Source organism: Lepisma saccharinum, chromosome 16 (genome assembly GCF_977018435.1).
Source record: "Lepisma saccharinum chromosome 16, izLepSacc3.1, whole genome shotgun sequence".
Taxonomy (NCBI): Eukaryota; Metazoa; Arthropoda; class Insecta; order Zygentoma; family Lepismatidae; genus Lepisma; species Lepisma saccharinum.
The window spans coordinates 33964837-33982044 of NC_139244.1; the positions used below are offsets into that span (position 1 = coordinate 33964837).

General features: G+C 38.4%; 1 protein-coding gene across 4 annotated transcripts in view; it reads left to right on the plus strand.

The window, feature by feature from the left end:
* Nucleotides 1-17208, plus strand: part of LOC146000385 (uncharacterized) — an 891759-nt gene that overhangs the window by 75763 nt on the left and 798788 nt on the right. For 3 of the 4 annotated variants that reach the window (XM_083137965.1, XM_083137966.1, XM_083137968.1), the window contains exon 1: nt 9662-9867. The exons of the other annotated variant lie outside the window; for it this stretch is intronic. In XM_083137965.1, the coding sequence (XP_082994091.1) occupies nt 9823-9867 (45 nt within the window). In that variant the 5' untranslated portion in view covers nt 9662-9822. Of the gene's footprint in view, nt 1-9661; nt 9868-17208 lie in introns of those variants that run through there. 4 annotated transcript variants of the gene reach the window in all.

Here is a 17208-nt window from a genome sequence, read left to right on the forward strand (position 1 = left end):
TGTTGAAAGCCAACAATGCTGTGTCCAATTAAGAAAATCAGCTGCCAAGGCTATTTCTCGGCCGAAAGAAGACTACCAACTGAGATGTCTACAGGAGTACGTCATTTCCTGTAATCAAAATTTGCCAACGTTGCTTCCGATGCGTCATCCACAAACAAGGGTGGTTTTCTGTTTTAGATTTTTTCAAAAGAGAGAAATACATTGATAAATGGTAGTTATGGAATTCAAAATCGGTTACCAAGTAAATAAATAAATAAATAAATATTTATTCGAGTACTTGCGCACGTTGATTTTACTAATAAACGTTGTAGAGATTGAGGGTTAGTGGTTTACACAGGTATAGAATGCACCACTCGTATGCAACTCATTATGTTCAAATTCTATCCTAAATGTCCACGAGAAAAGTATGGAGAGTTAGGGACGCTATCGTAGTACATGCTGTTGGAATGAAAATTAAACAAACATATGGATTGAAATACCTTGGGAAAGTGTTCTGATAGGCAAGTTGGAGGGAACTTACTGCCATGTTAGAGGCAGGAGAGAGGAAGGGTATAAATGCTTATGAACACGTGTTCAAACCATATCTTAATAAAGTTACAATTAAGAAATCCTTAATGAAAATATTTTTGATGGCTTATTGCCGTTTATAGTAAATAGCCTATAAAAAAACTATTTCTAACAAAAATGAGAAATTGCAAATAAAAGTAGTAGAAAAATAAAATGAAGAAAATTAGGGTCTTTAGATGTATTGTATTAGGGTTTATTCTATTTACATATATACAGAAAAGGTAAAGGAGTTCCAATCTCAGTGTAACCGATTAACCGTACCAGATAGTAAAGGCTTGGCCACTAGTGGACTGGACTCGAATGACTTCACGAGTTAATAAAATTTATTTTATTTATTTATTTATTCAATTACTGCCTCAACAGAGGTAAATCCTCCAATTACAGAAGGCAGATAAGTAATGTTACAAAAGATAAATTTATAAACACATACACACACAAAAGAAACAAAGAGAACCTAAACAGAACAAATGCAATTGGCATACATACGAACATACATAGACCGATAGTACAAGGAATCGATTACATAATTGCAAATCAACTTAAACAATCTGTATCTTTCTGTTGAAATTCACCATACAAGTACAAATTAGTTGTAATTAGTTATAATTACATATATTGAATATAGTAATAGTACATAATTGTAGAATAAACTAGAAGATAAAATAGTTCTACCAAAATAATTAAAATATATTTTTGTTATTATACTTTTGATTCAATCAATTTTTTGTAAAGTTTGAAAGGCAATGAGAAACCTAAGCTCTAGTTATTAATTGAAAGCTTATTATACAAATCACACATTCTATTTAATGGACTGCTCTTATATTTCTGAGTTTTAGATACGAAAAAAGTTGACTACAGGGAGTGTTTCCCACATAAAGTGGCCGATTGAAAGAAAATGTGTGTGTTGTGTTGTGTTGTGTTCGAAAAGCAAACTGAAGTATGAAGATATGATTGTAATGGAATTTGCTGTTCGTGGGATGAGGATGAAACTTTTATTGTATGGCACGTATGTGTGTATGCATAGATAGAAAAGTGAGGCAGTAATAACTATGAGCTTAGAATTTATGGGCATGCAAGAGTAAAAGAAGGGCATAACCGCGCTTTGCTAGTACAGAGTTTGAAGTTAGTTGGTAGTGGGTTCTAGATAGAAGAGGTAGGTAGGAGAACTTCTGTTGAAGAAATTCACATTTTCTTAAAGGTACCAATTGAGAGTACTATGTTATAAATTTTGCAGAACCAAAAATTCTGCAGGGTGGCTAGAAACTGCATTTGCAAGCTGACGACGACGGGACTTTGAACAACATACCGGTATTGTGCACCAGTTGCACGTTGTCCTCCAATCTGGATGTTGAGGGACGACCGCTTCTGCAAGTATCTACCACAGATTACGTAGTCTTCAGCTTGGAATGGCAGTTTCTCATGGCCTTGGCATCCACTGAAGCACAAGATTCGGGAAGACTTTGGCACCATCTCTGCACCTATATTCCTTTTCCGGTATGTCTGGAGTAAGAGAACGCGAACGCGTCCTTAGCGCACGTTGCGGCTGTGTGCCTCGTCCAATGAACGCGCGGAGGGGCGACTGGACTGGTCCAATAGTTCTGTAGTAAATATGACAGCTCGCAAGCCTACTAAGGGAATTCTGCATTCCGCATCCTTCCCCACCTTGTCTGGCTCCGCCCACATGCTTTCGCCTCTGCGCGTCGCTACTCCAGACATTCCGGAAAAGGAATATAGATCACTTCGCATCGAGATGTCGGCTGGACGCGCTCATGCAGTGTCAGACATCGGGCCATTATGGGCTGCTCTTGTCATTGTGAAGAGGAAACACAAATTAGCAATTAAAAACTACCACTTCAAGGATCGCAATACATTTTGTTTCATGCAAATGCGACACTAGTTAGAAAATTTATAAGAGAGTTACTTTCCAGCCACTAGGTGCGTGACTCATTCAAAGGTGCTGGGTACTCTAGTAAACACGATATATTATTCCGTTCCGGCCCAATTGTTTAGCATGTAATTGCCTAGGTGTTGACATTCTGGTTTAAGTAGCCTTTTGATTACATCTATTCCCTTCTTCAAATTCAGGAGATGCTTGTCAGTTGCGAGTCAAACAGCACGGAGCATCACAGTTACCGTTGAAGCTAATTTACGATGTACAAAGAGAAAGCGAGATGAAGCTTCTGAAGAGAATCCTGTTCGTCTCGCGCCTGAATTCAGGAACAAAACTTGCTGCAGAGCTCACATGCCTCAAATTCGGTTCAATTCGCGGGCAAGGAATGAATATTTAATGTGTTTTTGTTCGTGTCAGTTTCCCATTCATCATTCATCTCCTATTCTCATCGTCTGTGTTTCGCTGGCGTTAGAAATACACAAAGAGCATCAACAGTCGACATATTGCAGAAACGCTCTTGAGGAACGATATCAAAGTAAACTCATTCGGGATTCAAAGGCCTAGACGTTGTTTAAACGAATTGAAGTTACTCTGAAGATTAAAAAAGAGCATTCCACGTACTCAAAGTCTTTCGTCGCCACGTTTAACGTACCATACTTTTTTTTTTTTTTTCAAGACACGTCATCATGTCTTGTGAAGGTTTATCTGGTAGTAGTTTGTCCCTGAATGTATCTGACCTTCTTGATTCTTACCTTAACAATTTATGATCACGAAATAGATTACTCTATGTTCTATATATGTTTCCCCACCACTTGGTTTGCTTCATTTCCTAACATTTTTTATGCAGGAAATCCAAATAAAGGAATTATTTTACTTTGAAACAAGTCCTTTGATCAACCTTTTCATGTTCTCACTTTCCCTGTTCTCTCATGGACTTGAATTCAATATTCAAACTATTCTTCTAAAGAAGAGTCCATTAGAAACATATAAACTGGACTAATGTCACTTGTGCCACAACTCCCAGTCCTCCAACACTGTAATACAACAATGTCTGATTTAATGTCTATTATTGTTTGGTGTGAACTGGTAGTCATTCTTGCCTATCTAGATGTATGTCCTCGTTATTTATAAGTTCTTTCTTACGATTTTATTGTTTTTTATACTTCAACTGCTCTTCGCCTAGATTTCTTATCTCAGTATGATTACTGATGTTGTCTTCTCAGAATTCACTCGAATTGTCCAGTGCCGGATCTATAACCGCAAAGCCCCGCATTGTGAGGGAGGGGAGGGGATGAGAAAACCTTTAAGGGGCACTTGCCATGCACATAACAGAGTTCGTTCTAAATATGTGTATGTAAAAATAGTGAACGTAGTAATTTATCTAGCACCATATTTTGTTATTATTTATCTAAAGGTTGGCTGTCATGCAGCACTATTTCGGTTAACAAGTTGTTTTTTTTTTAAATTCTTCATGCCACAAACCAAACGTTTTTAATTCTTACCACAAGTTTTCTTCTCTAGCTCTGTGATGGGTGTGGTTCTAGTTGAAGAAAATACTTCTGACACTATACGTCATACTGAAGAAGATCAGCATGTGTCTACTTGTAATTAAACTTGTTGATAGTCTAACCCTGGTTCTGAACTTTTATTTAAAGCCAAGGTGGATTCATTTAATTCAGGTGATTTTTTTTTAGAAAAATCATTGATTTAAATCAGTTTTAAAAAATAATTTATAAAATAATGTACATAAGGATTTTGTAGATATCAGAATCACTTTTGGTGAAAATACATTAATCTCGTAATCATTGAATAGTGTTTATTACGCTCTAAGAAAGTGAACGCAGGGAAACAAAATATATTTACTGATGAGCTGAAGGTCATACGGAAGGAAATGTAAACTGTAAACACACTTAAAGTTTCCTTGATTTAAATTTTTTAGGCAAAAAAAGCAAACAAATTGTGTAGAATAATATACAAGATACTAATCATGTTAAACCGTAAATAGTGTCATTATCATTTATATGTATGGTGCCTAAACCAAACTAGCAATTTTAAGCGTGATTTTTAAATAACAAAAAATCGATTCAAAATTTAAAAAATCAATCAAGAGTGATTTTCTTAAATAAAAATCATTATTTTTATCCACCCTGTTTAAAGATGATTTATATAAATTCTACCCTATCCTACCCTAATCAACAAACATGTCCCAAATTTTCGTTTACACAATGAGAAAACTTAGTTTCAAAGTCACAAAATGAACATTATTTGAAAATATAATGTAACTTTTAAACACTTGCATGGTAAACTATTTCAGGAACTATGCAAGAAACACCATGCATGTAAGTCTAATAGTTTTTATTCTATACGGTTTTTATGAAAGTGTGTATTTTTCAATATGGCAAACAATTTTTACAAAACAGTTGAAAACCAGCAACTGAATTTGGATATTTTCTTGGGGACGTAGCATTATCATAAGAGCAATTAATCCCCGAGGACGCGCGTATGGGTAAAAATTACCCAAACCAGTTTAAAGTAGTTTTTTTTATATATATAATTTCCAATGAGTGTCAGAGGGTCTTATTCTCAGTACCTTTCCATTAAACCCTTCCGACTGTCGGTACCTTGAATCGACTGTGAGACTTCGTTAGTTTCGCTCATAGGGCTGTAGAAATTCTGTCTGGGTAAATTCCACCTACATGCAAGGGCGCCCTTTGTGTAAGTGTGCTTAGAGATATCAAAATATATCACATTTTTTTTGGATTATACAAGATAACAGGCCGAGAAGACCTGGAATATCATAGCAGTAAACAAAGTATTTGTGTTCGAAAAAAAATCCACAAAAATTTGGTTCCGCTTTCGGAAATATGACACTGTGGTCAGCAGTGCAGTATATGTATTTTTTGCAGCCTGGAGGCTAATAACTCAGCTGATTTCTTATGTTTACTTGAAGAAGCCATACCTTAGTATGAACAACAGTAAAGGGTGGGTTTTCATCTGTGTCTAGGGCATATCTAAGCGTAGTTGTCAACCTACCCCCAGTGTAAATACCAATATATGTCCATTTCCGCATGGTTTAAATTAGGCCTACATGATAACTAGAGCATGTACAGAAAAATACAATAGCAGATTTGAAATCAGCATTGAAAAAATATTCAGAAACAGTTGAAAAATCTAATGCAACAGAAAATGAGAAGAAAAATGTTCCCCAGTGTAATCATTGTAAGGAAAGGTTTGCATTTGTCACTGTGTTTTTCCCCCGAGCTCTTTAATTCTTTTGAAAAATTTGTTTTTCTCAAAATTTCGGTGGGGGCTCTGGCGCCCCATCAGCGCCTTCTGCGTACGCCATTGCTGGTTAGGGTGAGTTTTCATCGTTGTTTTATCACCTTTCACACCTCACTATTTTGAGTACATAATTCTACAAATTAACTACGTTAATTCAGTCCTTTAATAAACTCATAATAGTATTTTTTCATCTCTTGTGATTGTACCCTAAGTAGGATGAAAGTGTAAACAAAAGCGCTTGGAAGAAAACATGATCTTGAAAATATTCCTGCACGTGACTTGTAAACAATGAAGTTCCTCTTCGAATGGAACGCATTGTTCCCCTCGCCAGCCAATGATTGTGACGTATTCACGGACAATCATTCCTTGAATATTTGAAGCCTACACGGTTTAATTTTGCATCTCGCCCTGTCGCTGGACCGGAAACAGGAATGACGCCGTTTGTGGTGACCGCACGTCATTCAAAATTTAGGAAGGAATGTGAATGAATTCGTAACGGAACGACAATGTTGGCATTCTACAGCTTCTTCCATTCAACACGGCGCACCAGTTTGTAATTGAGGCGCTCAGAATAATAACGACAGATCCCAACAAAGTTCATTTTGAGAAAAATGACATTTTCTGTTTAATTTCAAAACTCGGGAGATTTTTAACATTATAACGTAATTTTTTTAGGTTCTTTTAAATATGGTTTTTCAAGTTTATCTGCAAATTCTTGAACCATTGTGGTTAATAGTTTCACAGATGTTGTGCTGTTTACTAGGAAAAAATATACGCATCGAAAAAATGAGCTAAAACTTATTTATTGAGTTTACCCTTATTTGACATGTTGTATTAATCCAGCTCCATTCTCAGATTTTCACATTCTTTTCTTCTTAAACATCAACACCATCATGAACAAGATTTTTATAAAAAGCATGATAGACGGGTAGTATATACTATTTCAATAGTTGCATCAGGTCATTGTATTTAAGTAGCTTTCTTAATTTTTCTCTGTTCACTGCACTTCTGCTTTAACATAAACAATGAAACATCTAAAGTTTTACCTCGTTTCCTAAAATTAACTGTTTGATGCACGTCAATGTCAGAATAAGATAAACTAAATTTTACAATATCAGGATTATCATTTTCCACAATAATGGAAGTTGATTGATTTATTTATTTTATTTCGCTTCTTGTGCCACTTTGGCTAATTTACGAAGATGGGAATGAGTGATAATAAGATGAAATTGATGAATGGACACTCACAAATATCGATGCTCAGGCCAGGATTCGAACTCAGGACCCCTGCCGTCGTAGCGCGATGTGCTAACCACTCTGCCACGGGGACCGGCAATGGAAGTAACCTTACGTGAAAGCAGAGGAGCACTATCAACATATTTTTTTCTTATGACAAAGTTTGAACTAATACTGTTTTAATTGTTTCTGCATAACTTCCGTTTGTTTATTACCCATTCACTTGAGTTTTCCACTCGTTTTTTTACCTTTCTTTCGGAGATTCTGGCATAACAACACACTCAGTCACGTACTCTGCCATATTGTCTACAACGCCACCGAACTCGTAGCGGGCATGAACAGAAGCACACACAGTTGGGATATGTCATTTTTTCACTGATAATATTTTTATTTTCCTTACGGACGAATTTTAAAGGTGGAATATGAGAGTTTTGGCCAATTCTTTTGTTACTTCAGCATATGAAAGGTAGGTGGCAGCATTATACCGTCATACTTGTATCTCAAAATTCGAGGTCGGTTGGGATCTGCCGTTATTATTCTGAGCGCCTCAATTTCAGCTTAAAAGGCTACCGAATAGCGTAAGCTGGCTTAATGCATAGAAAGATTCAGCGGAGCCGGACCTACAGTTTAAAGTAGAATTTAACCCTAGCACTCCCACGCTTTTATCTGCAACCAGGTTTTCCCAGTGTAGACTGGCCTCGATAGATCATACCTTCTTCTTGGTATAGTGTTCTTAATAGATTCATACATTTTTCTTTGTGTAGTTTTTTTAAAATTATTCTACAAGAGATTGCCTAACTGAACACAAGTATGTCGTCACAAACGTTACCTTTACTCCTTCTGTGAGGAACACGAGATTCAATTTTAATTCTCAAGGCATCCTGGGACATAAGACGATTATTTTCGAAGATGAGAGACAATGTCAGGTGATCGCACATGTATATCAAACCCATAGGTTTACCAGCAACATACAAATTTGCGCCATGGAGATCAAAACCTGTCTCACCTAGGTAAGATTGAAAGTTTGTCGCCATAGTGGACTTTTTTGTTGGAAACTCATTTCCAGTGCATAAAGTTGCTTTTGATTATAGTACCACGGCATGCGCAGAATCATTTCTAGGGAGTCATTGAAAATATTTCACACTGCCTGTTCAGTCAGTCTTCAAGCATATTCTTTAGTTCAATCCTTAAGGGCATTTTCCTTGGTCGAAAATATAGCAAATTATATTCCTGGAACAAATATCATGTGTTCCCCTCATCCCACAGTCCTTGCCTACATAACTATCAAATTGCCAGGTGGGAAATAACTTGGGTTATATTTCCCCACACCATATCCGGTAAAACAGTGCAGTGGATGTAATAGCAATATACAGTAAGATCGACAGTGACAGTGAGGTTGGGTAAACTTCCTTGATAAAATGTGTAGAAAATGATATTGAAATACTCGTATAACATGAGATCTTCTCCTCCCTGCGTACATAACGATCAACTTTTGAGGTGGTAAATAACTTTGTATATATTGCCCACATAGTAAGGGTTAATGTGTAATGTGAATGCCTCTAGAAGGGTCCAGTGGCATTGTCCATGGTCAAAGGTGTAGAAAAACAATATTATTGAAATAACGAACGTTCATTTCCGAGCCTACTTAGTGATCAAGTTTATAGGTGCCATAACAACTGGATTATATTCCACACAGAGTAGCAATGAAAACTGAATCATGTATGGATGACTTAACTAGTCGTAGTGGTAACGTCGTCGCCTTGTAATCAGGGGCCCCTGGTTCGATACTTGGTATACGATCATGATAGTTCGGTTGATTGATTTGGTTTAGTTTACTTCGCATTTCTGCCACTTTTGGCTAATCGCGAAGACGTGGGTGAGCAGTGATGTGATGAAATTGATGAATTGATACTGCGACTCTCAGTCTTTGTAACACCCACAATTTTATTGTAAGTTTCAAAATCTTAGATAAGAAAAAAGGCATTTCATCATCACGGTTGCTATTTCAAACATTTATTTTCATTATGAGATATAGTGTAATTCATGAAATTCGTAAGTTGCTTTCTGTCTTTTATTTATTAAAATAATTTATAGATTTTTTTCTTCTTGCTAAATAAAAGAACATAGAAGCAACAATACTCACAAATAACATCAATACTCAGGCCGATATTCGAACCCGGAACCTCTGGCTTCATAGCGCGCTGTTCTAACCACTCCGCCACGGAGGTCAAACCATGGTACTTTGGATACCACTTTAACCTGTTGGTCCAGTCCAGATTAGCTTATTTGTGCATAAAGTGGACTTAAAAGCTCAAACTCAAACCAACGACAGATGAGGATATTTGTTGACCTACTAGGAAACACTATGATCTACATCTTCGTCCCATGTATTCTGTCTGCTTTCCTGTAGCGCGAGTTCGTCGGCCAGTGACCTTGGGGGGAATGGCGAGTCACCGTTTATTGGTCAAGGTTAGACGATATGATTTGGCCGACGACAGTCGGGGGACCGAAGGAATCGGAGAGCGAAAAGAAATTCGCGACAACTGGCGTGAATGGAAGCCATCCCGAAATAACTACACGCGCCGAATGATATTCTCTCTTCGGAGTTGGAATACGTTCAGTTGGCAAGACATGAGTCCCGCGGGCAGAGTGCCGGCAACGGCGGTTCAGTGTGCGTACGTGTGCGTAAGGGATCGTATGTGCCTGCGTGTAGGATTCGGTTCGCGGCACTATGATTTTCATGATCGCTACTATGTATCCGTCGGGCAGAGTGCGTGCGTTGTGCGTGGACGCGGCCGTTGTGCGTGTGGTGCGTGTGTCGTCGTGAGGTTTACCTTGGATGCCGAATGAGGACGCGGGATACCCCGTCGCCAGCCATGCTTCGCTGGTTTGTGAGTATCTAAGACCTTTCTAGCTTGGGTTGCTAATTACGTCAGTGCATTTTGCTACTTTTAGCATCTTACAGCAAATTCGACATTTAATCATTTTTTACACGCACGAGAATACACATACACAATCGGGTAGTCACCAACACCTATGTAGACACTCACACACGTTCGCATACCCACACGCACACACACACACACATATATCACAATTCAGTCATTTAAAGGTATTAACATTTTGATAGATATGTGTCTAATAAACCACACTGGCACACACACACACACACACCATCACACACACACACATGCAGCTCCGTACCCAGGAGGGGCCAAGGGGGCCATGCCCCCTTTCGAGACATGAAATATTTTGATCCAAATCTACAAAACTAACATGGATAATTTTTTAAGACTTTGCGAGAATTTAGATTTTCTTCTTGTATAAATGAATGGGTTGTCTCTGGAGAGAGGCAGTCTCCAGGAGTCTGCGGTCTACTATATTTAGTAATTTTAGTTTTATAACCATTTATGCGAAGCTACTAAATGTTCCAATTTGGTCGGGACAGTTAACCATATTTACTCCCAGTTTTGACTTTTTTAGAACTGCAGTCTTGATGAGAGAATGTCCTCTTTTCTTGGTTAATTCACATTCAGACATGTTCTTCATTATAAGGATAATTCCATAACGTTGGTTTTCATCTTGACTTGCTTTGTATTAATGCTTCAGACTTCATCCTGGATGGGGAACGACCACATTACTTTATTTAATATTTTTACATGCATACAAGAATGTAATAGTTAAGAAACATAGAGAACAGATCTTAACCACAAATCAATAGAATTTGAGATTTCCAAATATTCAATTTTATGAAATCCCTGTACAGGTATATAACGTAGTAAGTTCACTATACTGTAAAAAAAAATAGCAAAAATTCTTGATCGAAAGCGTAATTTCTTGACTTTTTCTTGACTTTTTTTTAATATCCTTGAGTGGTAGACATCCTGCGGAGCAGACCGCAACGGCGTTCGGGTTTTTGAATATGTGGAATTTTCACATCCTTGACTTTCTGACCTCCGCGGTGGATCGGACAGCGTTACTTGACGCTAAGGCAAAAGGCCACAATTTCGAATCCTGGTCAAGGCAGGGAGAGTTTTCATTTTGCTTGCCCGAAGATCAATTCCATCATTCATCCTCATCGTCGCTGTGTACCGAAGAGTTAGAAAGGCCACGTAACAGAGAGAGGGCTATAACTAGGGCTTGGAAGTTGATGCTAATCCTGATATCAGTCAGTTTTCCAAGAGTTAGAACCAGATAATGTTGTTTTAATTTTTCGGCTTTTTTTCCTTTTTAAGTCATTCTCAGTATTTTTTTGACGTCTTTCTTGCATTTTTCTTCAGTTTTGAGATTTATTTTTCTTCTCTCCTGGTGTATCGTGAATTTTACATATATTTGCTAGCATAATTCATGTATTTCAATTTCCTGTTTGTTTTAGCAAGTACGGTCAATGGAAATGCACAATATTATTTTTAACTTGAAGTTTGGCAATGGATTAAATAATAATTAATTGTGATACATTTATTTTTCCACCATCACTTAACATACTTTGTGTGAAGCCCACTTTAAGGTTCCCTTGCTGGTCACTATAGCAGGCCCGTAGCCAGGCAGGGTCGCCGCCCCCTTCCCCCCTAGGACCGCCGCCAGCCCCCTTGACATTAGTTAAACTATCTTGTATTCTAATTTGTTTGAGGTGAAGAGTGAAAATGTAGACAGAATATATTATTATGTTCACAACTTCGTTTATTCAACTCGTTTATGAGCAGAAGTCTAAGCAGCGAAAAGTATTTAGAAGTTCCTCTAGACTTTAGAGTATTCTTTCATAGGGAGCCTTCTTTATCTGTACCTTCCCTGCCCCTGTTGCAGCCTCTTGTTTGACAGAAATCTGCGACTTCTATGTCATTATCCACATTCCTTCCACACCTGTGTCAAATGTCAACACATCCCAAGTTTTGGGAATGAAGGGGAGTTTTATTGCTTCGATCAAGGGTGGAATGTACGGTAGGCACTATGATCGAAGTGAATATTGTACATTTTAACATTAATGATATAAATATCTGTATCATCAAAAATTGTATGGAGTGTGTGATAAAGGGATGGTGTCAGTAGCAGTCATTAGCACTTCAAGAGATGTTTTAGAAGATATAGAAAAAAACTAGTATTTTTATATTTCTAAATTTTATATTCTAAATTAACTTAATGACCCCCGACACACATAATTTACCTTCATTTAATACTGTTAAACTTTTGAAAAATGGACTTGGTTTACAAAGGCCTCCCCTGATAACCCGTGAGCCCCCCTGGAGATCAGTTCTAGCTACGGGCCTGCACTATAGTCGCTTTAATCTTGGGTTTTAGTTACAATATTAAAAAATATATATAATCTGATGTACGCGAAACACAACTGTACTTTCAGATGGTGACAGACTATAGTTTCGTTCAAGACCTACTCTGAAAGAAGGTGAATGATTTACACAGAAAAACCTTGAAGTAAAATAAAAAAAACTATATTAGCACTTAATTGCTTTTTTCCCCTTTGCTTCAGTAGTTTAAACCACCAAACAACGGGTTTTTGTCTAACTATTCAACTACTCTGTTGTAATATATCAAAAAACAAGCTTTCATTTTAAGAGCGAAAATTATTTTTAGGTAATTTTTTACCATTTTCAGGCCATTTTTAAATATATTTTAGGCCATTAACTTACAAGCCTAGATATAACCTTGACTCAATAGTTAGGTGACCCTGTATGAGGTCCGAGTTAGGCGTGACTTCCCTACATATTGCTGACATTGCATTCTACTGACCTGATGCTACCATGCAGTTCTAACTCTGTTTTTGCTAATCACTTTTCCGAATATCTTGTTGCACAGATGGGAAGCGCCACAGGCCGTGCGCTTTCCCCTAACTCTGAAACTCTTCCATGGGATCCTTCTCCCTCCAGCGGCACCGAAATTCAAACCACCCACTCAGCGTCTGCAAAATTAATATTCCACAGCGTTCGCAAACACCCAGCCGTATTTGTATGCTTCGGGACGAGCTCTGTGCGCCAATTGCAACGTATACTTCCCTCGGGGTTTCTGCTCTGGGCCAGGTTTCCCACGTGTATGCTGTCCCTTCCGCCATGTTGAGCAACTTTTTGCTAGGTTCTTTGGAAAGCTCGGCTCTCAAAGCTCAGCTGATTACGCACGGGGAAGTAAATATATTAATGGAAATTAGTACTAATTGAAAACGCACCATTATACAGGGTGATTCAGAATTCTTATTACACACTTCTATGGTTGTAGAGGGGACTTAGTAGATCAAGTTTTGAAAAGGAACCCATGTCCGGAAACGTACCGTTTTGGTAGTACACAGGACGTTGGAAGCAATACAGATGACATCAGGTGACTGAAGACGTCACTCTCCGTCAATGTGGGCGTGAAGCGGGAGATGTGAAATTATGTGATCTTGTCATCTCCTCTGCTTACAATCTGTTTACACAGCACATGTGGTTCCAACATGATGGTGCACCAGCACACTTCTCCCATGACGTCCGACAACATCTCAATCAAACAGGTGGATAGGTTGCGGTGGACCAACTCCTTGGCCACCACGATCGTCAGATCTAACTCCTCTTGACTCTTTCGTATGGGGCCACATGCAGAGTCTTGTTTATGAGACTCCTGTAGTGCCGGAGGAAGACCTGGTTCAATGAGTTCTGGCTGCAGCAGACACGATTCAGCACACACCAGGTATTTTTGAGCGTGTCTATGCAAACATCCTTCGGAGGTACACTGTTTGCAACGAACATCGAGCAGCTCTTGTAGTGACGCAGGTAAAGCGTGAGATGTGAAATGATGTTATCTTGTCATCTGTGTAGTACCAAAACTGTACGTTTCCGGACATGGGTTCCTTATCAAAACTTGATCTACTAAGTCCCCTCTACAACCCCTAGAAATGTGTAATAGGAATTCTGAATCACCCTGTATAGGCTTTATACATTACAAATTCTCACTACGTGCATTAGTTTACAATACTAAAATTTACCGGTAATTAAATTCATGTAACAAATTTACAGTACAGATTTTTTATTCCCATTTTACATCATTTGAAAAATTTTACGTTGGTTTGTTGATTATTTGTCTTCGCTTTTCTGCCACTATTGCCTAATCGCGAAGATAAGAGTGAGTGATGATAATACAATTCATAAAGAGACAATAAGAACAACCATAAAAATGGAACACCTAGATCTGCATGGCATTGTGTGTTGCTTAACGCGGTGGAGATTACCATTACACATTTGCAAAAATTCACTCATCGTCGTAGCGTTAAGCAACACACACAACGTCATGCAGGCAAGAGCGTATTTCAGGATATAGCTGTCCCATATTTATTGCCGTTGACTGTACATTCCGTACTATCTGTAACCGATTTTCTACATATCCCTGTAGGTTAATCCTTAAGATAATGATCAACAATGAATTGATTACATAGATGATGGAACAAATCCATGCCTTATCCAGGATTCGAACAAGAATACATGCCTATTAAAACACTGCATAGAACCATTTTTGCTCTCTCGTACACGTTTGAGTCTCCCACCCTCGAGCGTATCAGTGGCGGCGATTGTGTCTCAAAACCGCGGGGAGACAAAGTCCAACAACTGGGGAGCAAAGACAGTTTCTTTCCCTTTGTAGATAAGGTTTAGCATAGTGCGGGGTGAAAAGTGGCGAAATATGGGAGGCAACTGCCCCCCTCGCCCCCCTAATTGCCGCCACTGTATACAATTGAATATCATTTTAATGTGACAATCGTAGACACACACATATAAAATATCGGTCCTGGCAGTTTCAGTCACAATCATCTACTTCACTTTCATATATGACTGTGAATTGGTAAGAGAGTCTAAACTATATTCTAACATGGAGAAAATGACTAAGTTTCAATTTCACTCCTTCTTTCAGCTCAAGATCTATATTTGAGGGTCCACTAACACACAGATAAATTACTGTTATACGTGTGCTACTGGGCTTCGAGCGTGTACCGCTCGTCTTGCCTGTTCGAGCGTTATTCGCTCGAGCAAAGAAGCTCTCAATTCCGTACGCTATCTAGCGTCGTTCTTGCGAACTATTTGGCGCTCGAACGAAATCCTTTTCCTGCAGCACTCTAATGTGCACAGACATGTTTCAACAGAAAGAATGTGGCGGATACATCCGCATATAATAAACAAGTTTGCACAGGAAACATGAATGAAAATCAGAGCTATATATATCATTAAGCAAATGCTGCTTCGGCATCCTTCCTCGTCCCCATTTCCCGTCATCCTCCAGGAAGTTGCACGCCATCAGAAGCCAACGTTGGCTGGTGCAATGCATTTATCCCTTTATTAGCCCGGCAGCGCCTCACTGGATACGAACGTGGCTGCGGGCGGACATAACTCTTGTTGCTGGCCACTCGGGAAATTTCCGGCAAGCGACATCGCTTAGTTTTCATCCACAATGATGGCGTTGTAATCAGCTCTGTTGCTTTGTTTTCTAGGGGAAGCTGATTGTCTGGCTTTCACTTCACTCCCTATCTCGCTCATCATCATCTTGGTGGAAGAAAGCACAAAAGAAGCGCTTAGCTTTTATTTTATTTTCGGAAAAATATCGCGAGTTGAGAAGACTTCTGCTCTCCCAGGACTAAAAAGAACAAATGCTGAGATTCTGACAATTGAATTTCAATTTCTCATTCCACAAACACTATTAACTAGGACTCGAAAGTTGAGGAAAAATCCCTATCTTCCCTAGTGTCCGAAGACGAGGCTCAACATAATATATGTTCATTTTGGGTCATTGTAGGCCAGAAAAATGTGGGTTTTATTTGTCCTTTTTTGCCTTTTTCGGAGTTTTTTGGCTTATGGGTCCTTTTTTAGCCCTTTTTAAGGTCTTAACGGCTTTTTTTTTTGCAACTTGACCTTCTTTCGACTACGTTTGTACTGCCCATTCTCAATTCGAAACATCATCAGTTCATCACCTCTTAAACATCCTTTCTGTAGTAAAGAAATAAAAAAAGAAAGAAAGAAATATATTTGAACCATTCCTGAAACGAGAGAAAAACATTTTTGGACGACTGAAGCAGGTACGGTACAAGGTCCTTTAACCACCATAGCTTGTCTGGAAGGTCGCTCTGTAAGTGGCAACTTTCTCTTGTTTTGAACCTTTCAGTGTTTTCGCACTGTGTGTTCCATACCATCAGAATCTTTTATTTTTTTATTAATTAAATATGTAATTAAAACTAAAGTTATTAATTAATTTGGATCACATTTATACGTCCTTTTTTTCCGCTTTTAGGTCCTTTTTTGATATTTTAAGATCTTTTTATAGGTCTTTTTTGGCAATTTATAGGTTTTCAACTTTCGAGCCCTGCTAATAACACATCTTGACTCTTAATAAGCAGGCAAAAAACAGTCATTACTTCCATCGTTCCCTCCTCGGATATAATATTTACAAATTTCGTGAGTTTGTTTTTTAGTTCAATTTATGTACAGATAACCTACCTCCGTGGCGTAGTGGTTAGCATAGCTCGCTACGACGCCAGGCGCCGAGGGATGAAATCCAGGCCTGGGTATTGGCTTCTGTGTGAGTGTTCGTTAATCATATTCCTACCTCGTTTCCACGTAGTACACCCTGGACTGCATTTTGCACACTTGCAACGAGGCTCTTGAATCTGGACCCACAGCCAGGATAATCCTATGTGGGGATCGTGTTGTGTCGTCCCTATATTTTTCTCATTATCCCTTCATTCATCTCATCTTATCACTAGGGAACGGAACTTTAAGTAAATAAATGTTTTTTTTTTCTGCGATAAGATAGATCATAGCCTTATATGTCAACACAGCAAATTTTATTTTACATAAAAACACATATTTTCCAGTTTTCCGTATGTAAATTTTTTGCGAATTTTTATTTTAAATACATAAAATCGCTCATTGACTTCAGCTACCTCGAAATCCTCGAAGGAAAAATGTTTATTCTCCGCACCACTTTCATATCGGGAGAGTGTTATGTTTGTTTTGTCTTTGAACACGCTCGCTTGCAGCGCCTCGCCTACGATCCTATCGAGGGAAAATATTACCCCCACTGGATCTAACGCACAAGTGCTAATGTCTAGATGTACAGAAATTTTTGGGGGAAAACCAATGTTTTCAAACTTTGTGTCAAATTGCACGTGTTTTGGAAGGTGAAGTAGAGGAAGAGGAAGCTTTGGAAAACTTCAGCAAGATTTGTTTCTTTTGACGTGGAGGGATCTTTCTCACAATATAAGAGATGCTTTT